This window comes from Lipotes vexillifer, unplaced genomic scaffold (assembly GCF_000442215.2).
Source record: "Lipotes vexillifer unplaced genomic scaffold, Lipotes_vexillifer_v1.1 scaffold1691, whole genome shotgun sequence".
In the NCBI taxonomy this organism is placed as follows: domain Eukaryota; kingdom Metazoa; phylum Chordata; class Mammalia; order Artiodactyla; family Lipotidae; genus Lipotes; species Lipotes vexillifer.
Window position 1 is genome coordinate 849,142 of NW_006789046.1, and position 26,246 is coordinate 875,387.

At 64.1% G+C, this 26,246-nt stretch overlaps 1 protein-coding gene across 1 annotated transcript in view; it reads right to left on the reverse strand.

Annotated features, from left to right (window-relative positions):
• Positions 1 to 1,055: 1,055 nt before the first annotated feature.
• Positions 1,056 to 26,246, reverse strand: part of BAHCC1 (BAH domain and coiled-coil containing 1) — a 53,962-nt gene continuing 28,771 nt past the window's right edge. Inside the window, exons 3-27 of the mRNA XM_007462330.1 lie at positions 25,033 to 25,155; positions 20,050 to 21,795; positions 19,656 to 19,764; positions 19,133 to 19,341; positions 18,822 to 18,980; positions 18,384 to 18,577; positions 17,872 to 18,205; positions 15,967 to 16,803; positions 11,778 to 11,977; positions 11,503 to 11,639; positions 10,750 to 10,860; positions 8,442 to 8,562; positions 7,295 to 7,590; positions 6,340 to 6,518; positions 5,939 to 6,240; positions 5,604 to 5,711; positions 5,382 to 5,517; positions 5,183 to 5,297; positions 5,006 to 5,081; positions 4,772 to 4,880; positions 3,916 to 4,035; positions 3,573 to 3,749; positions 2,280 to 3,466; positions 1,880 to 2,116; positions 1,056 to 1,262 (exon numbers count right to left, since the gene is read on the reverse strand). Coding sequence (XP_007462392.1) covers positions 1,056 to 1,262; positions 1,880 to 2,116; positions 2,280 to 3,466; positions 3,573 to 3,749; positions 3,916 to 4,035; positions 4,772 to 4,880; positions 5,006 to 5,081; positions 5,183 to 5,297; positions 5,382 to 5,517; positions 5,604 to 5,711; positions 5,939 to 6,240; positions 6,340 to 6,518; positions 7,295 to 7,590; positions 8,442 to 8,562; positions 10,750 to 10,860; positions 11,503 to 11,639; positions 11,778 to 11,977; positions 15,967 to 16,803; positions 17,872 to 18,205; positions 18,384 to 18,577; positions 18,822 to 18,980; positions 19,133 to 19,341; positions 19,656 to 19,764; positions 20,050 to 21,795; positions 25,033 to 25,155 — 7,529 coding nt within the window. The remainder of the gene's footprint in view (positions 1,263 to 1,879; positions 2,117 to 2,279; positions 3,467 to 3,572; positions 3,750 to 3,915; positions 4,036 to 4,771; positions 4,881 to 5,005; positions 5,082 to 5,182; positions 5,298 to 5,381; positions 5,518 to 5,603; positions 5,712 to 5,938; positions 6,241 to 6,339; positions 6,519 to 7,294; positions 7,591 to 8,441; positions 8,563 to 10,749; positions 10,861 to 11,502; positions 11,640 to 11,777; positions 11,978 to 15,966; positions 16,804 to 17,871; positions 18,206 to 18,383; positions 18,578 to 18,821; positions 18,981 to 19,132; positions 19,342 to 19,655; positions 19,765 to 20,049; positions 21,796 to 25,032; positions 25,156 to 26,246) is intronic.

The following is a 26,246-nucleotide window of genomic DNA, read 5'->3' on the forward strand; positions in this document are numbered from 1 at the left end:
CTGGCGGGGGCCAGTTCCTTCCTTGCTCTGAGTGAAGGCTGGACAAGCTGGCCATTGAGACGGAAATCAGAAATAACTTGGAACATTCAGGAAATAAAATCAAAACATCACTTTTTCTTATCGATAGTTTAAAATATTTGTTCATTTTTGCTTCGTTTTAAACAGAGGTAAGATACATATATGGCTGCTGTCACACTCTTGGGCTGGGGAGCCTGCTTCTGGCATCCCTTCTCTCCCCAAGGGACCCTCATCATCAAACCTGTCCCCCAATCCTTTTTTTCCCAGGAGATGAATTAAAAGGAAATAAACTTGAGTGTGACTTCCATCTTAGACAGTCCCCCCCAAGATATCAACAGGTGTAACCTAGGGTCCCGTCCGACCTCTCCTGTGCCTTCCGGCCCCCCTGCCCCCACCCCCAGCTGCCTCTGTCGTCACAGACGCCCCAGTTGGAACTCAGCTAGGCTGAGGAAAACAGTGCATTTTCAAAGAAACCCACGCCCCTAGAACAAAATCTCTATACACACACACATACATAGACACACATACACACACACTCACGCACGCATACCCTCGTTACGCATGTGAGGAAAAAAAAAATCCTTTTCGGCTTTTTTTCCATAAAACTTTCCCGCAGAGATACAATATTTACATAGAGAAATAAATAGACAACACACCTGATTTCTGCTTTCCCTGGTGGGAGACAGTCGGAGGTACTAGGGAAGATATGGCTTGGATTCTAATCTCTCGTGAACTGCCGATGTGGGAAAACAGAGAGGGCCGGTAGGTCCCAGTCGGGGCACAGCTGACCCTCCGCAGCAGACGGATGGAACTGGGTTCTGATGCCCAAAAGCTCTCTCTCCTTCCAGGGAAAATAATAAAAAAGCCTGGATCTTGCCTTGGTGGGTTTGCATATTTGCTCAGACCTGCCCCTCCGAGGTGTGGGCCGGCCTCCTGCTCGGAGGCATGGGGCTGGGTCCTCACGTCCTCACGTCCCTGTGGCTCTGGCGCTGGGCATAGCGGGGCAGGTGGGTCACCTGCAGCCGGTCTGTGCAGGCTCAGCACAGGATGGGCACACCATCGGCCGTCACCAGGCGCCCGGTGGTGGGGTCGTAGGTGCCCGCCAGGTAGTAGAGGTCCCGCCGGTCCTGGTACTTGCGGCTCCGTGTCATCTGCTCGTACTGCTCGCGCCCCACTACCTGGCACTTGTGGGAGATGGTCTGCACGTCGTTCTCATCCTCATGGCAGGACTGGTACAGCGCGTTCTGCTGGGGAAGGGGGGCGAGGAGTGCTTGGCGTCAGGTCTGGCCTTGGCCAGCGGACCCCACCCGACCCAGGACCCTCGGTTCTGGATAAGCTCTTAACTGTGTGGCCGGGGTCTGCACCCGGACCCCCAGCGGGCTGGCAGAATTGGAGAAACACTTCTTTCTGCACCGTCTGCAAACATGGTTCTCAGGGAAGACTGGAGAGTGAGCTGGGGGGGCATTTTCTGTCTTGGGTTGACGCTGGGAGGCAGGGATCAGAGGGCCCGTTGTGGGGGACATGGGCTGCTGAGGGCAGGTGCTACAGGCCGCTGTGGGCCACAGCCCCCCACAAGGTGAAACTGTCACCCATTGCGTGGGGAGCCACAAAGGCCCAGCTGGGGAGGGATCCAGGTGGCCTGGCTCCAGGGCCTGAGCCCTCAGCTGTGTTACTCCCTGTGGGGCCCACGGCACCCCTGGGCCGGGAGGCCTTGAGGTGTGGGAACCGGGGGCGAGGGATGTCCATAGATGACCACTCCCATTCTGGCTGCTGGTGCCAGTTGCTGAGATACCCCTTCCCAGGCCCCCCACTCTGAGCCTGCCCATACCCCCGGACCCCCTGCCCACCCCCCAGGCCCCACCTTCCCGTCGCTCTGCCGCTTCCCCAGCTTGGTCTCCTCTGGGTGGTAGAACCACTTGACCTTCACCACCATGTTGCTGCCCCACGACTCCCACATGCTCTCGATGCGGCCGATGTAGGGCAGGTTGGGCCGCCCAGCCGACAGGAAGACGGCACAGTCCCCGATGCGAAGCGTCTCCTTGCCCCGGACGATGGCCTTGTAGAACAGCTTCCTGGCCTTCCCCTTCATGCCGCGTCTCTGTAGGAGACAGCCAGGGGCAGAGGGCAGTGAGGACAGGAGCCTCGGGGACAGGCGGTGGGCAGGGGACACAGGACAGAATGACAGAGACAGGCGCAGAGCGTGTGTCGGAGAGACAGATGGTGCGTCTTGTGTGTAAGTGTGCATGGTTGGGCCCACCTACCTGTGTGGGGTTCCCCGACCACTTCCAGAGCTGCCGGGCAGGCAGGAAGGCTGAGATCTTTGGCCGGTTTTCCACGGAGGGCAGCCGCTGCCTCCGGGACAGCTCTTTGGCTTTGGAGAAGCTCAGGGCCTCCTTGCGCTTGAGCCTGGGTCTGCCACTGCTGGGGCCCGCGCCCACGCCCCCGCCGGCCACCGCGGCCCTGGACAGGAAGCACCGCTGGGCGTGCGGGTGTGGGCCAGCCCCCTTGGAGCGCAGGGCCTCGGGCTGGGCCAGGAGGGCGGGCACCGGGTGCGTGAGGCAGGTCTGCAGCAGCAGGGCTGGGTCCTCCTCGTCTGAGCTGTAGGAGGAGCCCTCGTCATCCGAGGAGCAGAGGCTGGAGGTGGACAGGGAGCCAGAGGAGGAGGAGGTGGATGAGCCCGAGGAGGAGGAGGACACGGAAAGGCGGGCGAGGAAGCGGGAGGGCACGCCGGGGGCCAGGCCAGGCCCGTCCTCCTCCTCGTCCGAGTAGGAGCTGTGGCAGTCACTGTCACAGGGCAGCGGGTACTCGGCCTGGCCTGTGAACTTACGCAGCGCCAGCCCCATGGGCAGCGGGTGGACAGGCGACCGCCCCTTCCTGTCCTTGCCCACAAGGGCCGGGTGCCCGTAGCTGGGGCCGGGCAGGGGCCTCCCTGGCCTGGGCCCCACATCCTTGTCACCCGCGTGCAGCGCCTTGCAGTTCTTGCTCTTGGGGGAGGTCACGCCCTCATGGTCCAGCTTGACCAGGAACTCGCCGCCCGCCCGCCGCCGCCCGCCCTTCTCGGCCTCCGCCCGCTCGGCCTTCTTGGCCCGCAGCAGCTTGTGGGCACCCCCGGGCAGGCCGGGCCCAGCCCCGCCGACAAAGGGAGCGTAGGAGCTGGCCAGGCTGCTGAAGGAGTCGGCGCGGAAGCCGTTGCCAAACACGGGAGCAGCCACGCTGTGGACGGGGAACAGCGCCTCGCGGGCCCGCAGCTTCTTGGTGCTGCCGTTGAGTTGGAAGAGGTTCTGCAGCACGCCCGGCCCCTTGCCACCTGCTGCGGCCGTGGCCACCGCCTTCCGCTTGGTCTGCGCCACCGCTGACCAGCTCAGCAGCGGGCTGCCCCGGCGGCCCAGGAAGTGGTCTGAGGCCCCCGCGGAGGGCTTGGTACCAGAGGCCAGGAGCTCCGCTTTGCCTGGGGAGAGGCCAGGGAGAGTCAGAGGAACTACCTGCCCGCCCCTTCTTGCCCCCCACTCCCGAGGGTGCCTCCCCACCCGAGGTCCCCGCAGTCCCGCGAGTACCAGCTTTGTCTTTGCCTACGGATTTCTTCCCGGGGGTCTTTGAGGCTTCAGGGCCATCATGTGCCTTGGGAGACAGGCTGGGAGCGGTGGCCTCACCAGGTGGGGGTGCCTCGCAGGAAGATTTCTTGGTCCTTCGGCAGCTGCTGGACACCAGCAGGGCTGGCGAGGGCTCTGTGCCTGCAGAGTGGACCAGTGGCCTCAGCGCTGTGCTGCCAGGGTGACCACCTCCCCTTGCTCCCTCCTTGGGAGACTCTCTGGACCCAGGGGAGGCCCAGCCCGACTCCAGCCATAGGGGCTGACCCAGAAATGTAAGGACCCCACGCTGGAGGGCCCTGGGGCTCACACTGGATCTTGAAGTCCGGAGGCAGCAGCCTGATGTTGGAGACAGCGATGTGGCCAGTGTCCCCATCGTCAAACTCCACCACCACGGAGTCCAGGTCGTCTTCCTCATCACTGGAGGCGCCTGGAGACAGGGCCCACCTGAGCACGGAGCCCTCTGCTCGGGGCCCACGGGGTTCTCCCTGGTGGCCGGGTGGCCGGGACGGGAGGATGACAGGACGGGCTCCATAGCGCCTGACAGATGATGCTGGGATATTCTGCTCTCTGATCACATTTGACCTTGGACTGCCATAGCAGCTGGGAGCAGCCTGCCTCCCCTCCACCTCCCGGAGTGCGGCCGGAGAGGCAATATTACCGCCATCCATCACCCGCATCCCAGGGCACACTCACAGGGACGCGGGGCCCCGACCTCCCCCTACGCACACGCGCATGTGTGCAAACACATGCCTGGTTGAGGCCTGCCCGCGCCCGTGCCCCCGCACCTGTCAGACCGCAGGGTCCCCACATCCTGTGCCTGGGGGAGGGGGCAGAAGGATTTACCCCAGGAAAGCTGGTGCCCAGGTGACCAGTTTATAACCCTCAGGTCTGGGGCTCTGGGGCCCCTTCTCTGCTAGGCCTTCTGGACAGTCAGAGGCTCCACCCTGTCCTCACCCCAGGTCCCCCCTCGCCTTTTCCTGGCAACCAGGGAGCTGATGTTATCACCTGCTCTGTCTGACCGGCTCCGGCTTGGGAAGCAGGGCTGGCGGGAGGCCCTCCTTGAGAGACAGGGTCCCCTCCCTGGCACTCGGGTCTCTCATCTGCAGCTTCGCCTAAGGGGAGGGGCTGATGGGCCTCCCTGGGGGTCCTTGGGCGGGGCTTACCTCGCACTACGCTGCCTGGGTACAGGCAGCGGGACTTCTGGCTCCAGTAGGCACAGACCCTCGTGCCGGGTGGGAGGTACCTGCTGGACTGTGGCCGGACATCGAGAACCTGCGGGACCAGTGGGGGCGGCAGCCGTGAGTGGGCAGGGCTGGCCAAGGGGTGCCCGGGAGGGGCTGGGTGCAGCCAGGCCCACCTCCCTGGGGTGGTGAGCCGAGCGGGGGCTGTCCCCTCACCGCCTCCTGCAGCAGCTGCTCCAGTGAGTAGATCCTCTGCCGGTTGCCTCTCTCACCCTCGATGACGATGCTGTAGCTGAGGGGCATGGGTGGGGGAGCATGAGACAGGCCTGCGCATCCACCACCTCCCGCTCAGGCCTCGGCCCGCATCCCTCGCTGCGCACGCCCAGGCCTTACATGTCGGGGGGCTGCAGGGTCCTGACGCTGCCCGCGTATAGCAGACTGTCCTCTTTGGGGATGAGCACGGGCAGCCCGTCCTGTAGGTCCTCCTTGTGGATGGTGCATGAGCGTGCTGGGGAGATGGGGGTGTCAGCACCCGGCCCCCATCCGCCCACTGCTGGCCCCAGACGCTCAGCATCCCCTCCTGGCCGCTCACCCAAGGCGGCGCTCTGCTCGGCGCTCAGGGGGCCACTGGCCTCCTCCTCCTCTGAGAGGCTGCTGCTGTCTTCAAACTCAAAGTCGTCCTCCACTGCGAAGCTCTCCAGCAGCCGGCTCACCGCCCGGCCCTTGCCCTAGGGGGTCAGAAGTGTCAGCTCTCTTGGGAGGGGCAGGAGAGGTCTGGGCTGGCTGGGTCCCAAGGTCGGGGTGGGGATGCTACCTGTTTGCCGGCAGCCTTGGTTTTCACCTTGCCCGATTTCCTGCCCCTCCCCAGGATGGCCTTGGCGTTGCGGGGCGACAGGGCGATGGACAGGGCCCCGTTCTTCCGCTGTCGGAGGGGAGGGGCTGAGGTGAGGGTGGCACCAGCCTTCCTGCCCCCAGCCTGACCATGGTGTGACTCAGGCTGACCCTGAGTGTGACCCTGAATATGAGTCCCAGAGTGTGACTTGGTGTAGCAAGTAGAGAAAAAGAGTGGAGTAAATGTCCCCGAAGGCCTTTCACATCTGGCACCCACCCTGCTGGGCCCAGGACCCTGGGGCGCCCACTGGCCCTCACCCGCAGCCCTGGCTGCAGCACCGTGCTCTTGCGTGTGGCTCTCTTGAGGCGCTCACTGGCCAGCCTGCTGCCCTCCTCGGGGCAGGTGAAGGCCCGGGTGGGGCTGCAGAGGGCTTCCCTGCCGGGTGTGGCCCCCGGCTCTGCCCGCAGGCTGCCCTTGGCCTTGCCCTTGGCTTTCTTCTTGCCGGGCCCACCTGGGGGCCCGCGCCCCGGGGCCTGCTCCAGCTTGCTGCCCACCTTGGCCTTCACCGTCCTCCTCTTGACCTTGACCTCTCTCTCGGGGCTTGACAGGCGGCTGGCCCCTGGGGAGGGAGGGAGGGAAGCCGTCGCAGGAGCCCCAGCCGCCGGCGGGGGCCCTCATCGGCCAGGCCCGCCCCAGCGCGCCCTCACCCCCTGGGTACCTGGCCAGCCCTGCCTCTCCCTCTTCTTCCTGGCCTTCTGGTTGGCCTCCATCTTGACCACGGAGGAGGGCGAGGGCCGCAGCACGGCTGCGCGGGCCCCAGCGCGCAGTGCCAGCCCGGGCTCCTTGGGAGGTGCCTCTGTTTCCAACAGACCCTCGCAGTCTTCACTGTCCGAGCCGCTGCCTGGGGAGAGGCGGGTGGTCCAGGTGATTTGGCATCAGAGCAGTGCCATTTTGGGGTGGGGTCGGGGGAGCGGAGCATTTGCATGTATGGATGTGTTGGGGGCTGAGTGGAGCCCGTCACTGTCATCCCGGGGCTGCTTCGAGGGCAGGCACCTGGGCCAGGAGTCCAGGTGAGGGTGTCTGGACCAGAAAGGAGAAGGGGCTGCCTCTCTGCCCTCCCTTTTTCTGCCTCAGTTTTCCTTTCTCGTGTGCTGGGCACTGGAGCACCCGCCTTGCAGGCCTGGGGACCCCCTTCCCCAGGGCAGCCCCTTCCCCTCCCTCGTCCCCCTGCCAGATGCCCTCCTGTTTCCTGCTTCCTCTTCCCTCCCTTTGTTCTTTCTCAGGCGGGACCTGGGGGAGTGGGCAGGGGCTGGCAGGGAGGAAGCATCTATTTTTCCAGGCTCCTGTTTCTGGACATGTGTGTTTGCTGGGGGCCAGATAACCCCTCCAGGTCACCCGGCCGGACACTGCAGGAAGGCAGGCTGGAGCAGACAGAAGGGCTATTTTTAGCCCCTCTTTCCAGGATGCATCCAGCAGCCTCTTTTCTCCCTGTGGCCCCCCCGTGTGGGGGTGGGGCACGGAGAACCCATCCTGGGCCAGTGAGAGCTTCTCCCTGTGTCCGGCATACGCAATGAGCCCTGACCAGGCTCTGATGGCTGTCCCAGCTCCCGCCCACCCACTCCCCCAGCCTCCAGTGACGTGGAGGTCCTGGCTGTGCTGCTCAGACCAACAACTTGCCTGCCTCATGTGTTGCGGCCGCTGCCGGCTGGGCTGGGAACTTAGGTGTCTCCCTGCCAGCAACGCCACCATCTGGCTGTGGGTGCCGGGCGGCCCCAGACACCTTGGCGCTCTTGGCTCGCGACAGCTTCTTCCGGATGCGGCCCCCTGGGGTGGCCTCCTTCCGCCGGAAGGGGCTGAGGCTGGTGGGCAGCCCCTTGCTCTTGACCTTCGGCTTCAGCTGGGCCACCTTGTGGGCCACTGCAGATGCCAGGTCGCCCTGACCGCTGCTCTTCTTGCACCGAACCTTCTCCTGTAGTAAACGGGCAGGCGGAAACTGTAGTCACCGGGTCCCCCACCCTGAGCCACGGCCCTGCGACCTTCGGCCTCCCCTCTGCCAGGGCTGGGGCTGGAAGGTGGCACTTCGCTGGCCTTGCCCTCCACAATGCCTGAGAGGGAATCTGGCCCCGGGGCACGGGGCCTGCCCACTGGAGCCTAAACTTGTGCCTGTCCTGTCCCCCATTTCACAGCCTCCCCGGATGGCCCAGCCTACTCAGCCTGGCGGAGGGAGGCCAAGGGCCCAAGTGTTTGTCATGTCCTAGAGAGAGGGACCAGCCTCCTGCTCTGGGAGGGACAGGCAAAGTGACAACAGACTCGGACCCACCTCTCACCTGTCCCTCCCAGGACCCTAGAATAGGTGAGGGGTGGGAGGCACCCACTGCACTGAGAAGGAATGGGGTGCTGGCACCCCTGGGGAAGCCTGTCCCAAGGGAGGGGCAGTGCCCTTGGTCCACCCACTACACCAGGTATGCACTTGACATGGTGGACATCGTGGGCCCTCCCTCCCGAAAAGTCTTCCTGTGACCTGTGATAGCTGTGTGTTGCTTTCCTCCCGCTGGAGTGAGCAGAGGGAAGGGAGGGGTCATGGAGCATAACCAGCCCCGGGTCATACCGGCAGCCTCAGAGGCTCGCCTCTGTGTGACGCACATGAAGCTCCCTGGACCTTGTCTGCTCATCTGAGCAGTGGGGCCCCAGCCGGATGGTGACACGGGGCAGGGCAGGGTGGCAGTGTTTGGCCTGGGGCTGGTCTACCGCCTGCCCCCCTGTCCTGTCCATCTGACATCCTGCACCCGGGCTTGAGGGTGAGGCTGCTGTGGGACTCACCGCAGATGCGGGTTGCAGGCCCACGTAGGCGCCCTTCTCCAGCCGGCCTCGCTTCTTCGAGGGCTCATCATCGCCGCCCCGCAGCTCGGTGCACAGCAGGCTCAGGCTGGACCGCACTGCCCTGGGAGCACGGGGGGCACGGGTCACACCTGGGCACCTGGGCCTTGTCCCCGAGACAGTCCCTGTGGCAGCAGCCAGGGCACCACGGTGGGTCGTGTGGTGCAGCTGCATGTCTGGGAGACCCACTGGCCCCTGTAAGGGCCCTGCTTCTTTCCTGGCCAAGGCTGTGCCCCTGGGCCAGTCTCCTCTAAGCACACAGAGCTGCTGGGAGGCCAGGGGGGCCAAGCCAGTGCTGAGCCCCCCGGCCCCCGCTACCTAGCTAGCCCCCTCTGCCCACTGACCGGGGAGGGGCAGCCCAGTGCTCGGGGGCCAGGGCTCTGTGGCCAGCTGGGCCACTGTGTGACCTGGGCTGTGGCCTCAGTCTGTCTACCTGGAAAATGGGGATGCTTTAAATTGTGCCTCTGTGCAAGGCTGGGGTGGGATCATGCTGGCCTTTGCACTCACTAAGGTCACTTAGTGAGTGCAAAGGCCAGCAGCTACCTCAGTTAGGAACAAAGAGGGCATCAGGAGAGGCCCCTGAGAAAGAGATCCACCCCGAGCATCTTTGCCACTGCCAGGAAGAGGATGTGGGGGACAGCGGCCAGAGAAACTCGTGCCCAGGCTCTGCCTCCTAGCCCCCAGGGACCCCCAGTGCTGGGCTCAGACCCCTCAGAGCTTTGTCCCCTGCCCTCAATTCTCCATCTCAAAGGAGAAACTCTGCACCCCCCACCCAGCTCCCAGATGGGGCCCTGGAAGCTGCTGACTCTGAGCCTGTTTCCCTGTGTCCCACAGGTGTGAGGCTGGGAGCTTGGCTGCCTGTCCTTTGCCAGACGGGGGCTGGGGGCTAGGCCTCTCACCTACTCCCTCCCTTACCCACATAGCATTAATGAAAATGAGTCACAGATGGAGGCTGAGGGCCCTGTCCTTGTGCGGCCAGACGTCAACTTTTACCTTCCTGCCCAGAGAGGCCAGGCAGGAAGCCGGTCCGGAACCATGCTTGGCCCCCCGGGCCTCGGCCCTCCCACTTCCTGCCTGGGCCCAACTGTCAGCAGCTACTGAAGGGCAGGGGCCCCCCAGAGGGATGGAGAGTGGGCAGGAGCCTGAGATGGGGAGAGGGCGGGAGGGAACCCCGATCCTTAGGAAGGGAGGGCCCTGGCCTTGGCTTCCTTCCCTGTCCAGCCAGGGCCTGTTTTCTCAGGTCAGTGGAGAAAGTGGCCACAATGCAAGCACCAGGATGGGGCTTCCAGGGTCAGGCAGGGGCTTGGCGCCAGGCGGGCTCGAGCAAAGCATGGGGCAGCTTCGCCAGGGGCTCCCCAACAGGGCCCCCTGCCAGGCCCTGGTCTTAGCCAGCAGCCCCTACAGTTCTGGCTGGTCCTCAAAGGGAGGCCCCTGGAGCCCCCGCCGAGTGACACCTGGGCAGGGCGGAGGGACAGCCTGGGGAGGCCGCCCAGCCATATGGTGCATCCCCTCCCCGTCTGCAGCAGCTTACGCGAACTCCCCTCCCTGTAACCTTCTCCACGTTTGCTAATGTTTTGTGACATAAAGCCCTGAGATTAATTTTTTGCCTCTGTCTTAATTGAAGGAACCATTTAGTGCCGATTTAACTATTATTACCAAATCATCAGGATTGATGCAGTGCGCACACGCCGCGCCAATCGTGTTTGGAGGAGCTCGAGGATTTATGCAAATGGGCCTGCCGGGAGAGGCAATTTGTAGCCGAGAAGGACAATTATACCAGGCCCGGGAGTGTGCCAATGACTGCGCCGGGCGGGTAATGGATAATAACCGCGCGCCGGCAGCCGTGCGCAGCACCGCAGCGTGACCAACGACTCTATACGGTGCAGATAAAGAGGCTTTTACGCAACGCCGCCTCGCACTCGTGGGGCCGGGCTGGGGCTGGGGCCTGGCAGGAGGGATGCCACGGCCCCAGCCAGCCACGGCCAGGTGCGTGGCGCTGGTGTGGGCACGCCCTAGGCCCAGGAGGAGGGGCTTGTCTGCTACGGGCTCAGTGCCCCAGACGCTCCCCACCGCGCCTGGCCCGGGGTTCTGGGTCTTCGGGAGAAGCTGTGACGGAGGCCCAGCGGCCACGGAAGCCAGAAAGGAGCCCAGCCCCCACTGCCCGGGCCTCAAGGGCATCTGGGCCAGCCCAGCGCCACTGAGTAACCTCCGGCCCCAGGCACCCCACGGGGCCCATGCATGCAAGACTCACTTGACTTTCTTGCCTTCGCTGGGTCGCAGGGCAGGCAGCAAGCTGGAGTATTTGCGCTTCCGTGGCCGGCCGGGCCCTCGCCTGGCAGGGCTCCGCGAGCTCTCGTCTCTTCTGGGAGCCACAGGAGGGGTGGTCAGAGGCTGACGCCTGTCCTGGCCCCCTGACAGGGGTCCAGGAGAGGGCAATACCCTTAGGGGCTGTGGCGGGGGGCGGGCCCTCCCAAGATTTGGCGGGAGCCTGGTCCCCAAACAGAGGGCAAGGCTGAGCCAGCGTCCCCGCTGCCCCCACCATCCCTGCTTCCCAGTTCCAGCCGTCCTGCACACTCCAGTCAGGTGAGCTCCCCGCACTGCTACGGCAACTTTAGGGGTTCCCTCCGCCCTCCCACACCCCAATCCTGCCCCGGCCTCCCAGCACCCTCTCAGCACCCTCTCACTATTCTCACCCTTTGCCCCCTATCATGAGGACCGGCCTCTGCCTTGCACCAGTCTCTGTTGGGTGGTTCTTCCACCCCCCCACCCCGCTCTCCCTTGGTTTCTCCACTGAGTGAACGCCTCAACCTTCCACTACCTCTGGGGACCCTCCCAGGCCCCCACTTCTGGCCCAACTCAGCCCAGCACACACAGGTTGACCTCTTCCCACAAGGCAGTGGCCCTGGGCTGGGCTGTGCCCACGTCTGCCCCAGTGCCTGAAATGGGGGTGTCTCCCCAAGCCACGCTCCAGCCCTCCCCACCCCACTGCCAGCCTGGGCCATACTCATGGTCATGCCTGCGCTGCAGCCGGGCCAGCTCCCGCTGCTTCTCCTTGTAGCGTCTCTGCAGCTCCGCCAGCTGCACGCGCATCTCTACCTCCTGTGTGTCCAGCCGGTCGATGGCAGCCTTCAGTGGGCATACCTAGTAGGCAGGGGCACAGGAGCCTGTGAGCCCAGCTAGGGGACCAAGATGGGGTGGGTAGGTGGGCAGCCTGGGCACTCGAGGCCTCCCCCAGGTCACGGCACTGGGCAATGGGGGTGACCAGGGCCCCCTACTCACAGGCTTGGTCTTGGGGGTCCAGGTGTCCTTGCGCTGCAGGATCTGCATACGGGGGGTGAGCGTGGGAGCCCTGCAGGAGTCGGCAGTGGAGGGCTGGGCCACGGAGGCGGGGCTGTCCAGGCCAGCAGCCTCTACCAGGGACCAGGCTGAGGCCAGCGTGGCCAGGCGCTGCAGGTTGAAGGCTAGCACATCCTCCTCCTCTGCGGGGGACATGAGCGTCAGTGTGTGTGCGAGAGGCTCTTGATGTCAGCCTGCATCTCAGCACAGCCCAGACTACTCCCTCCTACCCTGTGTACCCACCCCCCACGCCCAGGCGCCCGGAGGCAGCTGGACTCCCTGAGACATGCAGAGTGAGGCGGCCTGGAACAATGAGATGGGCACCTAGCACTCGCCTCTGCTCTGGGTGGGAGAGATGTCACCCTTGGTTACTGTGGGCCAGGCCAGTTGGGATGGCACAGGTCCTCAGGACAGTGCCCAAACCGTTTAGGCACGTGGCTTGTTATGCTCTTAACAGAAACCGCGTTGCATTTCTGCCCTCTTCCAGATCCATGAAAACCCGGAGAGTCCGCCCTAGTGGGTGGGGAGGGATGGCCCAGTGCAGGGTCAGAGCCGAGCCAGTGGAGGGCAGTGTCCATCCAGGGGACAGGCCTGGAGTGGAGACTTGGGACTGAGTGCAACCATGGGGAGAGGGTGGTGGCAGAAATGGGGGTTGGGCATGCACAGGTGGGCTGATGGTATGAGGAGTTACAGCTGGGGAAGGAATCAGCCAGGATGAGCCCTGTGGGGTCAGACAGGGTGCCTAGAGCTGGAGGTGTCAGTGGGCAGTCGTGATTTCTAGAACACACAGCCAGCTCTGCCCTCTGAGAAGGCCTGAGAGCAGCAACACCCCAGTAGCAACGATCACACCTAGCACCCTGAACTTGGCTTCTAAAATTCTCTGAGGAAGGGAACTGGGATCCTTGGAGAAATGGCTGATTCCAGGGACTGGGAGGTTCGGAGTGAGCTAGGAACCCAGGAAGTTCTCAGAGGATGACCCAGCTGAAGGGGCCAAATCTGAGACAATTCAATCACCATAATTAACTAGTGACAGTGACAAATTATAACGGATCGAAGCAAATAAAAATCCACAAGTCACACTGATATACATAAATGAATCCAATGTTTGAAGAGGAAGGGGATATCACACCATTTCAAAGTCCCTCCCCACGAAATACTTAGTAACTACAAAAGGGGACGTGCCCAGCCCTAGCCTTGATGGAGTCATCACGGTGACCCACCCTCAGTAATGGGACAAAGCACAGGTGGACACCGGAAGTTCAACCCTCTGTACGCAGTGCTGGGTCAAGGCCAGAGGTGGGTTGCTGGGTCAAAGGTGCCCTGGGAAGGTGGGGGAGGCGCTGAGGGGGCTTTCTCCTCCCACCTCCAGCTGGGGCAGGGATATCTGCAAGCCCCATTTCAGCTAAAAGTTCCACAGGGTCTCCTCGTCTCTTGGGGTCACTGTGACTGCTAGGAAGCCCCTCTGTTCCTCCCTGAAGCCCCCCCACCCCGGCCCCCACTCCTCAGGCTAAACCTGCTGAGACTGCAAAGTCCTGCAGGGTGAGCTCTGCGAGGGGATGGTGGGCTCAGGGAGATGGCAGGGGTGGTGGTGCTGCTGGGCTCTTCTCTGGCCTCCAAACAACAACAGGCCTTGCTCTCCAGTTCAGGGAGCTGTGCGGCGACAATAACAGCCCCACCCCCAAGCCTCCGGGGTCTGTAATCCCTGTCCGGGGAGAGATGTAGGGCTGGGCTATCCAGGCAGATTGAGGGCTCCACAGGCACAGAAGAGGGCCAAGGCTTGGACTTCCCCCAACCAGCCAGGCAGGAACAAGCTGTTGGGGCCAGGAGAAGGTGGGAGGAGGGGTGCAGGTCAGCAGGGCAGTTCAAAAGGGGGGTCTGGGATCTTGACTCACCTAAACCAGGTGGGTCACTCAGGAACAAGGGGCAACCATACTCCGGAAGGGACAGGGCCTGGCCTTCCCAAAATTCCAGGGTGGATGGGAAGCCCAGTGGGCACCGTGCCCCCCAGTGGCCCCTCCAAATGCAGAGTGGAGCATTTTGGGTGTCTTGGGGATGGGCCCTTGCAGGCAGGCCCCACCATCCACGCCAGCCAAGTGAATGGCCAGAGAAGTGTCCGACTCCCTCCCACCCCAGGGCTCCATCTGGGGCCTGAGTCCCTGCCCCCCTGCGATGGAGGTCCGTGGGCTGGGCAGCCTGCCCACTGAGCTCCCTGGACTTGAGCCCAGGTGGGGGATAAGCAGGGTCCTGCGGCCAAGTCCTACTGGTGGGGGATGTGAGGGCTCTGGACGCCCACATCAGTGAGGGTGGGGCTGGCCCCAGCCTGGGAGCAAAGAGCCCGGGACCTGAACACCAGCTCCACTCGGCCCAGCTATGGGAGTTGGGGGCCATGTCACCTTTCAGAACCTGCTTACCTCCTCACCCCCACTTCTCAGGCGCCGCCACCTGGGCTTTCACCAGCTCTGCCTGGCCTGGGAGGTACTTCAGGGGGTCTCCTCTGGGAGGAGCGGGCAGGAGGCCCCGATGTCCCTCTGGATCTTTACCCCTCCCTCTCCCCTCTGTACCCTGGCCTGTTCCCGGCATGGCCTCCTCCTGCCTTCTCTCTCTGTGAGTCCTGCCTTTTGCTCAGAAAATGAGCTGATTTCCTAAGTAATTTCAGGCAAAGCAGTCACTGAGCTTGTAGGGAATGGCTCTAGAGCTGAGAGGCTGCGCAGACGGGCCAATTAACTGGGACAGAGGGAGGGTGGGGGCCTGGGAGCAGCAGGAGGGGAGGGTGAAGGCCTGAGGGCTCCAAGAGGGGAGGGCGGGGGTCTTGGGAGAAACAGGAGGGGAGAGGGGGGTTTGAAGGTTCCAGAAGGGAAGGGTGAGGTGGAGACCCAGCAGTGGCAGCAGGGCCTGGCCTGGGCTGGCAGCTGCAATACCCACAATGGGACACACGTGGTCTACACGTGAGCATCCATTCAATGAATGGGCACGAGTCCAGTAGGCATTCACATGCACAGACCGGTGGCCACACACATGGCGCCCGGCAGCCTGCTCAGTGCACCCTCACGCCAGCCACACTCACTCGGTGGCTCTGGGCAGCAAGGCCCTGACTGGGGCAGCCCCGCCTCACGTTACAGCTCCAAGCGAGGCCCTCCCAGAGTTCCTGACCGGCAAGGGCTCCCCAGCTTACTCTCTTCAGCACAGTGGTGGCCCCTCTGGTCAGACAGGAGAGGAGTGACACAGAGACCTTCAGGGAAATTAACTTTACAAGAACCTTCCCGTTATCTCCACGCAGCACAAGAGGTGCTGGCGGCTGGCAGTGGGCAGTGGAGAGCTTCACGCGGTGGGAAAACGAGTGGGCCAGCTGAGGACTTCGTTGGGTTCTTTCTATAAATATCAACGGGGCACAAAGCCTGGCTGGGGGTGCTCCCCCCACCCCCTGAGGGGTTCTGGCAGGGAGCGCCCGGCAGGGGTCCCTGTGGGGGACCTAAGTGCTAGAGAGGCCTAAGCAAACACCTGGCCCTTGGGCTCTGGTCCGAGTCAGGGCGGCACCAGCCCTGGGCTGGCACCCTGGGGACCTTGGGCAGGGTGCAGGGAGACCAGGAGCATCTTGTCCCACAGGTCAGCCCCAAGGCCTAGTGAGGCTGAGGGGAACGTGGCGGGTGCCACCTCCCCGGGGCCTGGGAGGCGAGGGCTGCCACGTCCTGAGCTGGGCCCCGTGCAGGCTAGGTTCGGAAGCTGCAGAACCCAAGGAGGCGAAAGCTTATAGCGAGAGCACCATCTTTCCTACCCACTTCCTGGCTGTGAGGCCGTAGTTTAGTGACCTGACACCCCCACCTCCACCCCTGTGGGCCTTGGCATCCTTGTGTGTAAACTGGAGACACCCTCAAGCCCCTTCAGGGCATCGTGAATATCCACAGCCACCTTTCTGACACCATCATCAGGGTGCAGTCCTGGCCCTGAGGCCCTACCCCATGGCTCATCCTGCAGCCAGGGCTGGGGGTAACACCGTGTGGGCACACCTGCCTGGTTTCCTGACAAGGGGCCACATTGTGGGGACAATGGAGCAGGGCTGAAGGCCACTGGCCGGCTGACCCTGAGCCTATGCCCAAGGGTCCAGCTCCTGGGGCTCCGGAGGGATGGGGCTTACCTTGCAGGTCTGGCTCAGTCCTCTGCTGCTGGATTTCCAGGTCGGCCAGCTCGCTGAGCAGGGCAATGCCATGAATCCCTGAGCTACGGGGCAGGGGAGCTGTGCTGGGTGGCCCAGGGACAGTGGGGGGCTGAGGGTCCAGTGGGCTGACAGCAGGCAGATCCCCCAGGTTGATGGTGGCTGCCACCAGGGCGTCCAGACCCGGCAGCTCCCTGGGCGGCTGGCTGTTGTCGGGAGTCAGCCCCCAGTCCTCCTCCTCCTCCTCCTCCAGCTTGGCCTCCTTGAACTTGGCCGCCTCCTCCGCCTCTGCTTCTGCAGGGGCCTGCTGCTCGCCCGGCTTGGCCTGATCCGGGGCACCCAGGCTCCTTGCTGGCTGCTCCACGGCCTGGGGGCTGGCCCCCAACGAGGGCCCCTGCTCTCCCTCCTCCCGTCCCTCCTCTGTGGTCCTCTCCTCTTGGGCCCCTCCCTGAGTAGAATCAGCCTGGCCAGTGGCCTCAGGGCCCCCTCCCTCGAGGAGGGCCCCACACCGCAGTTCTCGCAGCCCCTCCAGTGGGCTGGGGTCCGCTGCCTTCCCCGGGGGTCCCCGCTCGGCAGGGTGGGGGTGTGCGGCAAGGTCCTGGGTGGCCTCCCTGGCCCTTGAGGGCAGCTCAGGCTCCTCCAGGTTCTGGGGGCTGTGTGGGCCCAGGTCCCCGGGTGGGAACGTCCTGGCCAGCTCAGGCTGGGCCCCCGGCGGGGCTCTTTGCATAGTTTCGGGGTCCGAGAGGTCAGATGAGTGCACAGTGCGGGGCAGGGAGAAGCCCGAGCCGGCCGCAGGGCACGTGTATCCGGGAGGCAGGTCTGCAAAAGAGGGCGCTGTCAGGAGAGAGCACCTGGGGGTGAGGGTGACCTCAAACACCTCAGACCCACACCCGGCGGGGAGGGACCCCAGTCAACACTCTGCCTGTGAAATGTGTGAGGCAGGAATGGGGACGTGGTATGTTGAGGGGGGCAGCAGGGGAGCACCGGGTACAGGAGGGGAAGCCCCCAGGCCCTCCTCCTTGGCCAGGACAGCTGTGTGCTCCCCAGCTTGGGCCACTGCCTCGTGTGGGGGTGGGGCGGGGGGGGGGTCCATGGCGGTCCCTGGAGGCCATCTCTGGTCTGTGTGGTGTGGCTAACCAGAAAAGGGGGATTTTAAAACAAGATACTTGAATCAGGGCTTTCCCTGAACCAGAACGAGCTGGCAGCCTGTCGGAGGCATTATGCCCCATTAACTACAATAAAAGAAAAAAAAAAGGAAAAAAACTCTAAAAAAAACCACCCAACAACCTCGGATGGCTTCAGCCTCCTTCTTGTAGAACTGGGACGAATTTTATGTTCGCCACATGGGCTTCCCGTGTACACTCTCAGCCTAATTCAGAGAGAATCAAATAGCTGGGGAGGAGCTGGGAGGGCAGCTGCAGAGGCCGAGGCCGGGCCTGGACCCTCCACCACAGGCTGCTGCTCCTTGCCTTGGGCCCAAGTGGTGGCATTTCGGGCCCTGACAGTGAGGATGAGCTCCCTTGCCCAGCTTCGTGGCTGCTGCCCTGTGGTCCTGCCAGTGTCCCCGGCAGGCCAGGCGCTTCCCTATCCACAAGGCTCCAGTGCCAGCCGGCTGGGCCTGACCTTCCTCCTGCCCCATCTGCCAGGGGCGGGGGCCCTGAGTGCCCCCCCTATGGGTCCCCCAGAAGGACTGTGGAGAAGGAGGAAGAGAAAGAGCAGGGGCACAGGCGACCTTGCCCCAGGCCCTACTGGCGGGACTGCGTCGGTGAGGACACCCTTGAAGGTGCCAAGCCAGGCAGCCCTGTCCGCCATTCAACTCTGCCCACCAGACAAGTGACAGGGCTGGGGGGGGCAGGCCAAGGCCAGCCCAGTGCCGCCCGCTCTCACCTGGTTCCAGCGTGTTGAGGTCGGCTCCGCGCCGCTGGCCCTCCCCCCTCTCCTCCTCGGCGCTGGGCAGCTTGGAGCCTGGCCCGGGGCTGCCGGTGGGGCAGACGGATAAAGTGCACGGGGCGCCAGGATGCGGTGGTGGTGTAGGGCAGCTGGCGGCGGGGGGCTTCGGGGCGGGAGAGTGGCAGCAGGGTGACAGCTTGGCAGGGCCTGCGGTGGCGGGTGAGGGGGTGCCCTTGGCCGTGGGGGTTAAGGCAACTGGCTTGTGGGTGGACTTCAAGGCCTTCTCCTGGGCGGGCTCCTCCAGCTCCAGGTGGCGGTCCTCAGGCTTCTGCTGTTGGGTTGGGGCAGAGGCTCAGCCCGGCTGGGCCCCCTGCTCAGGGCATCACATCAGCGTGGGGCAGGGGTGGGAAGAGTGTGCAGTGGGGACTCCTGGGCCAGGCCAGGCTGCAGCAGAGAGGCAGCCAGCAGTGCCCTGGGTCCCAACTGGGTGTGGCCGAGGGCGCAGGTACCTGGAATTGGGTGGCCCGCTGCTGCTCCAGAGCCTGAGCGGCCCGCTGCTGCTGCTGCAGGGCGTAGAGCTCCTGCTGCCGTAGGAACTGGGACCGCGAGTAGACAGGGAGCTGGCCTGGGTGCTGCATGTGGGAGGCAGGGCCCCGGCCCCCGTACATGGGGGGCCACAGTGAAGCCTGGTCCATGACATCAGCTGTGGGCCGGGCCAAAGGGCTCGTCAGCCCCGGCAGGGACAGGGCGCCGGGCTGCATCCCAGCCACCGAGCGGGCCTCTTCCAGCCCTCACCTCCCGCTCGACCGCCTCGCACCTGCCTCCCGGGCTCTGGCCGGGTGCCTGCCTCCCTGTCCCTTCCCCAACCCCCGTGGGGGGCCGCTCCCTTCCTCAGACCCACTTCTGACAGCCGCACATGCAAACAGCCTGGCCCGGGAGGCCCTTACCAAGCGCGTGGGGGGCGGCGTGGGGCGTGGGCTCAGAAGGCAGGATGACGAGCTGTGTGGGGGCGTCCTGGGGGAGGGGGAAGACGGGGGGCATGGAGCCAGGCACAGACGCAGGGAAGCCGGGGGGCAGGTTCTGGTGCAGGGCAGGGTGCCCGAGGCCTGGGGAGACAGGGCACTGAGGTCAGGCAGTGTGGGGCAGGAAGCAGGGCTCCAGGCTGAGGGCTGTCAGCCCCAGGCCAGCAATGACCACCACGCCCGGCCAGGACTCTTGTCCTGCCCCATGCACCCCTACCTGCCCTCAGAGCACTGACCGTAGGAATGTCCCCCCATCCACAGGGAGGGGCTGCGGGTGCGGGGCAGCCAGGGGGGGTGGGCAGGGTGGGGATGGGGGGCCGGGTCCCCGCCCAGCTGGCTGCTCTGCAGGGAGGAGCCCCCGGCGATCATGAGATGGGGGGCCAGGTCTCCAGGGCAGCCGCTTGACGGGTGGATCCGGGCAAACTCCACGAGGTCCTTGTTGTCCCTGTATGTCATGGGGGATGGGTGGGGGCTCAGCACAGCTGCCACCCCTGGCCCAGCTCCTCCACCTCACCCCTCGGGGTCATGCTCAGCACCAGAGGGATCTGCCCCAGCAGCAGTCCCCCAGCAGAGGGGGAGTTAGTAGAACTCCCTCCAACAGGGACAGAAACTCCAGCAAAGCCTGGGGTGGGTGCACAGCTGTGCCCGAGACAGGCCACAAAACCTGACACAGCGGCCACGTAATCCCACACGGCACTATCGGGTGAGCCCAGAGGCACGGCCCGGACCCCACCCCGAAGGCTGCAGCCCGGTTCTTACTGCAGCAGCAGCTCCCGGCTGGCGAGCCCCAGGCGGTCCTCACACAGACGCACCCTTTCCTCCTCAGCCTCCAGGTCCAGAGCGTGGGCGGAGCGGGGCCCACTGCCAGCTGCACAGGTTAGAGATGGTAGAAAGGGGCGAGGGTTGGGGCGGCTAGGGAGCCAGCAAGCAGGAACCCTACTTCGAGCCGGGGGGCTGACGAACTAAGAGAGGGTCTCCTGCCCCGTGGCCCTCACAGGGAAGGGGCAGGGCAGGGCAGCCCTGGGAGGGCCTGGAGACATGGGGAGGTGATGGGCACAAAGGCCCAGGGCCCAGCCCTGGGAGCCTCAGGTGCGTGGATGAGGGCAGGTCAGCAACATGGCCCCATGCCTCCCTCTCTGTGGAGGGGCCATACCTTTGAAGGCGGGGGCTGCCCGGCCCTGCCGCCCTGTGTTGGCACTGTAGGCTGACTCCGCCCGGCTCACCGTGTCCTTCTGCCGGGCCAAGGCCACCGCAATGCCCACAGGTGGCTGCCGCACCTCCCCATCGCCATGCGGAGCGACGTGCTCTCGGCTTCGGGCACAGTCCGGCCTTTCCATGTCGCCGGGGGCCTGGCCCGTGCCCTTGGAGGCTGGGAACTTCCCGTCCTGCTGGGCACAGCTGGCCTTCAGGCCCCCCAGGCCCACGAAGGGCACCTTCTGGCCAACGACCAGTGCTTGGCTGCTGTACTTGAGCAGGTTCTTCATGGCCGAGACCTCGTCAGGCGGGGCGGGCAGGTCCTGAGGCAGGAGGGCGGCCTGCTGCAGGGTGCCGCCAAAGGGGTCCAGGTAGGCGCCAGCCTTGCACTCCTCACTAATGGCCACGGTGGCCCCCTGGCCCGACTGGACACTCCACGGGGGCGGGGGCGGCCCGCTGTAGCCCAGAGACGCCAGCTCCAGAGACTTGCGCTTGGCCTCGGCCCCGCTGCCCCCCGGCTCTACCTCGGGGGCCACCGACTGCTGCTGATGCCGGATGCGAGCCACCTTCTGGGCCCCGGGGGCACCCACAGGGGTCTCCTTGCTGGCAGTCTTGTCTAAAGTGCAGCAGGCCTGGGTGACTTTCCCGCCCAACGGGTCCTGGTGACTTGGCCGGGCACAGTCCTGTGAGGGGGCGGGTAACTCAAAGTAGCCGCTTTTGTCCAGACCTGCTTTGGGGAGCCCCGGGAAGGGGGCCTCGGGGCCTGCGCTGTCCAGGTACTCCAGGCCCTTCAGCCGGGGGTTGAGGGCCGCCTCGAAGCTCCCGGGCCGCCGGTCACCCTTGCCCTCGGCCTTCAGGTGGGCATAGGAGACCCCATAAAGCGCAGCATGGTCAGGCGCTGCAGCCCCATCCAGGTGCCGGTCCTTGCCCTCACCCGCCATGGCACAGGCCTCGGCCACCTGGAACGGGCGGCTCTTGTCGGCCAGGTGTCCCATGGAAGGCACGAAGGTGGGCCCGCTGGCCTTTGGGTCCCGGGGGACTTTGTCCTGCAGGGGGCAGAGCCCATCCGGGCCCCCATGCAGCTGCAGGCAGGGGAAGGAGCCGGTGGCCGTGCTGAGGGGTGGGGGCGGCCCGGCGGGCAGGCCAGACGGCACCGTGTAGGGCACGGCGTGGTGCAGCATCTGCCTCCGCTCCAGGCACTCGCCGAAGGCTGGCCCAGGCTCCACGGGGCCGGCTGCCTCCTTGGTGCAGCGTCCAGAGGCCGGCACGCCCATACCCGGCCGCCCCAGCACACCCCCCGCGCAGCTGGCCAGCGCAGACCTGCCCAGCTCACCGTCGAGCACCTTGGTGTTGAGAAGGCAGGAGGCCAGGTGTTTGGGGCGGCCCTCGCAGGCACCCCGGGCCACGCCACCCTCCTTGCAGTGCGAGTCGCCCGGTACGGGCAGCACCAGCTTGTGCCGCCCCCTGACGACGTCCTCCTCCACCGCCGGCCGCTCCTTGCCCTCGGCCACCTTGCCGGCTTTCTCTTTGCCCATGAGGAAGCGGTCGAACTCCTTGGCGCCCTTCTGCAGGTGACCGGCCTCGCCCCGGTCGCGGCTGCAGGAGCCGATGGGGTGGCCGGGGGCGGCCCGGGCCACACTGGGGAAGCTGTGGTTGGCGGGCAGGAGCGTGGGCTGGGGCGGCAGGTTGCGCAGGTAGAAGTTATCTGTGTGCCGAAAGAGCTGAGGTCACCGGGAAGCCTGGGGCAGGGGCTGGAGGGCTCAGTGCCCCCAAGACACTGTGCCAGGTGCCTCCCCACTGCCAGCTGACACTGACCCACTGGTACTTTCTGAGGAAGGTTTATAACTGTAAAATACACGTGATGTAAACATCACCACTTTAACCATTTTTAAGTGTGCCGTTCAGTGGTAATTAGTACACTCGTGTGATGCAGCCTTCACCACTGTCCATCTCCAGAATTCTTCATCGTCCCAATCTGAAGCTTTGTCCCCATTAAACACTGGCTCCCCAATGCCCCAGAGCTTTTGACGTATGTTCAGCCCCTAGGAGACGGGAGCTGCAAAGAGCCCAGCCCCTGTGCCCGGCTGTACCCGTGGAGATTAGTGAAGGGAAAGCAGGAGCGGGCGGCAGTGTGCCCTGACCAGAGCCAGGGGGTGAGGTCTGGGGCCACGGGCATCTCCCCCAACCCCACACGATGCTGGGGGAGTGTAAACTGGTTGGGTCTTTACAAACAGCCGTCAGAACCTTAAAAGCTACGGAGGCTGTGGGCTCATAGTTGGGGAATGGCTAAGTGGACAGCATGTGGTGTGATGTGGTCACTACACAGCTCAGGATGCCCAGCCACGTGGAGAGTTGCCTGAGAGACGCCCCTGTAAGCAGGACCGTGCACTGTGGACAGCCTTTAGTAGCCCCCTGTAAGTGCTAAGACCCCCAGGAAGAAGTGAGGCCCAGGGCAGGTATGTGTCTGAGAATGGGCCAGGTGTGAAGGACCCGGCCCACCGACCTCCTGAATACCCTGGGAGGCCCCCAGCCAGGCTGGGGGGCTAGGATGATCATTTAAAGAAAGGAAAATGGTCCCAGATGGCCGTCCCCACCTAGTCCACTACGGGCTCTCAATGCCTCTGCAGCTCTGGGCCCATCCAGCTTGGGTGGGTGGTAGGTGTACCCCCAGCTCCCTGCGCTGGGCCATGGCTTGCTGTCCAGCGTGGGCCCTCAACCTGGGGTGCCTTGCTCTCTACCTGGGTCCCCAGCCAGCTCTGGGGACACCCACAGCTCCCTAAGCCTGTCTCTGGGGACCCTGGGGGGCCAACCCCATCTACACCCAGCTGGCACCCTAGATGGCATGGAGCAGAGAGGGAACAAAAGAAACATTTAGAACTTGTAAAACCGACCTGAGTCATGTAAATTACTTGTCAATTTCCTGCTCATTAAAGCAAGGGGGAAGAGTGTAGCTAAACCTAATTAGCTCAATTTCCAAACCCAAAGTGTTCTTCGCCAGGGCTCCACCACAACACTGTGAAAGCCGGAAGCCACCAGCCAGTGAGTGCTCCTGCAAGCCAGTGGCCCACACCCTGGAGGGGGTCCCTGGCTCTGGGTCCGATTTCTGGGGCTGGGACCACCTGCTTGCTCCTGACAAGCACTGTCAAAATAGCAGCACACATTGCTGCTGATGTGGGAGTTTGAGGTACTCAGCCCGAGGCCTGCGGGGGGGCTGTCCTCTGGGCAGCAGTGCACCTGGCCTCCAGCCCCGAGGAGACTTGGTCCCCTGGGAGCGTCCAGCGTCTGTCCATACCCTTGATGGGGCTGGGGAGCTCTCCTGGGCCTGTCTGTAGGCGGGGTCTTACTTGCACCAATCAAAGCTGGCCAGCCCTGGGCTGGGCCAAGGCCTTCCATAGCCCTGCCTGGACAAAGATGCAAGATGGGCTCCAGGACATAGACAAGCTGAGGTCACAGAGTGGGAGGCTGTGAGAAGGGGCTGGGGACGGCGGTGGAAGGGCAGGAGGGCTGGCCACAGGCCCGCCCCCAACCTGCCTGGCAGGGTCACCTCTCTGGGGTCCCCTTCCTTCTGTGAGACCCTTCAGGACTCTCTACTGCTTAGCTGCTGCCACCTGAAGCCTACCCCCACTCAGAGCCCTGAACTTGGGGCTCCTTGGGCTCCCCGGAGCTGCTTCTGTCCTTATCCACCCTCCTTACCCAGGTGGTCCCTCTCCTTGTCCTGGGTCAACCTCTTAAGCCGCCCCTCTGGCACTGACCCCCCCACCATGAATGTCCAGTCACCCCCTGGGAAGGCAGGTCCCCCAGTCCCTCTGCATGGAAGCTGAACTCACCCCTCCCCTCTGAACTGCTCCTCTGCGGGTGTGCCGCCCTCCTACAGCCTGGGCCATAAATTGGGGGTTATCTGGGACCCCCCTGACCCTCATGCCCATTTCACGTCTCCCATGGGATCCCATGTCCCCATTCAAGTCCATTATTTGTCATCTAAACACAGTAACTAACCCAAAAATCTCTCTGGCCCAGCTTCTTGGGCACCACCCCCAGAAGATCTTTATAAAATGCAAATGAGACGTCACCCCACCAAGGAAAATCCTGGAGACAGGGCACCAAGGCCTCAGGCCACTCCCCACACCTGTCTCATCTCCAGGTGGCTACATCTCCCACAGGCTCCTTGAGGCTGGGCCTTTGCACGCAGACATGTGAGTGTGTGTGTGCACATGGCGTGAGCATGCCCTCTTCACGGAATGCCCTCCCCATGGCTCCACCAACCCCGCCTTCTCATCAGCAAAGCCTCAACCTCAGCATCCCCTCTCCAGCGACACCTCCTGCCAACAGGGTAGGAGATGTTCCTCTGTCTGCTGGGGGCACACTATTGCCCCCCTTCCCTGCTGCCCCCCCACCCCCTGCCACCCCTCCCCTGCCCTGTCTTGACCTCAGGCCCAGGTGTGGGGTGGCTCCTGGGCCTCGTGTTGCCTAGCTTGGTGAGGCACGAGGTACAGGCTTCTGGGGGGCCTTCCATACTCCCACCCGATGTCCCTGGGACCCCTGCTGGGGCGGGGCGGGGGGTGCTACAGCAAAAGGCCAGGTGCTGAGGGACCTGGGTGCCACCCCTCAGGGCCACGGTTGTTTGCGATGCTTCCATCTGAGCCACGAGAGCTCAGGGAGCACAGCTGTGTTTTTAGCGAGCTCGCCTGACCCCGGCATGTAACCTGCTGCTTGGCTGTGGTCCTGGGCCCTGCAGTTCAAAGTCTCCAGCGGCCTGAGAAGCAGTCCCACCCTCCTCCAGCCCCTATCCCTGCCGTGGCCTGAGACCTGGAGGTGAGGGTTCAGCCAGGCTGGCCACCTTTACCTGGCACCCCAGAAGCCCCCAGCCCTGCCCTCCACCCCTCCAGGATGACCTGTGCCCCAGGCCCCACGCGATCCCTCACGGCCCCACACCAGCACTTGCCTTTTTGGGTTCCATAGAAACGATGTTGCCCATAGAGAACATTGCTGTTTCCATGGTGATCCAAGTGGCTCATGGGTAGGAAGGTAGATGCCAGACTCCCTGAAAATCTGGGGTACCCTGGAGCTAGAGAAGCAAGGAGACAGCTATAGAGGCACCTCCAGGCCCCAGGCTCGCACCCGCCCTGACCCCAGGGGGGCGAGAAGCTGGCGGGTGGCCCGGGAGCGACGCCCCGTGGAGCCCGGTGCGTGCAGCCCGCCGGTGGGAAATCAACCCATCAATACATCATATTAACTCTGACTCGACTAATACCATCCCTCCGGTGTGGCACAAATTGAATTGCTGATGGGCTGGGGAGAAAGTGGAGGATGGAGGAGGGAGCCTTTGATTTCTCACCCAGCAGCACTTAGCAGTGCGGGAGCTTTGAGGCAGGGCAACAAAAGGGGCTCTGGAGAGCGTCTTGGGAGGAGGGAGACGCGGTGGTCACACACAGTGGACAGAAGCCCTTGCAGCCCTGGCTGAGCTTCTGGCCAGGAGGGGCAGGGCTGGACACGACCTGGGCCTGCACCATCCATAGCCTCCAGGTGAGCAAGCAGCTCTGGGGTCAGTGACCCACACCCCGGGGCTGACTTAGTTGGGTGTGACAGGCTTCTGCCTTGCTGGAGGCCGCAGGTATGGGGCTCTTCACCAGCTGGGCCTCCTCTGTGCTGTGAGATCTGCAAAAGGAGCTGGTGCCCAGCCGTGGCAGCATCGCTCCCAGGAGAGTTCCCTGCATTGGTCCCCAGCCTGAGACCCTCCCTGGAGCTTCCCAGTCAGGTCAAGCAGGCCCCTCTCTGTCCCTCTGAGGGGCCTGGACTGTCCTCCTGGCCTGGCCCTGCCCAGCACAGGAACACCAGCCACACCCTGGACCTCGCTCTGGCCATCTGGGACACACACCCTGCCCCCCAGAAGGGATGAAGACAGACAGAACTAACACTTGGCCGGGGAGGCCCATCCAGGCACTGGCATCCTGACCAGGCACATCCAGGGGAGGTGTGTCTGCTGGATGCCCAGAGCTACCAGCCACTTGGAATGTGGCTCCTCACAGCTGGTCCTTCCCCACCAGGCCCAGCAGTGAGGGGGCAGGGGTGGGTGGAGGGCCTGCAGCTGGGATGGCCGAGTCGGCTGGGCTGGGGTGGGCAGGACGCTGTCTTACTCCACAACTCACGCTTTGAGCT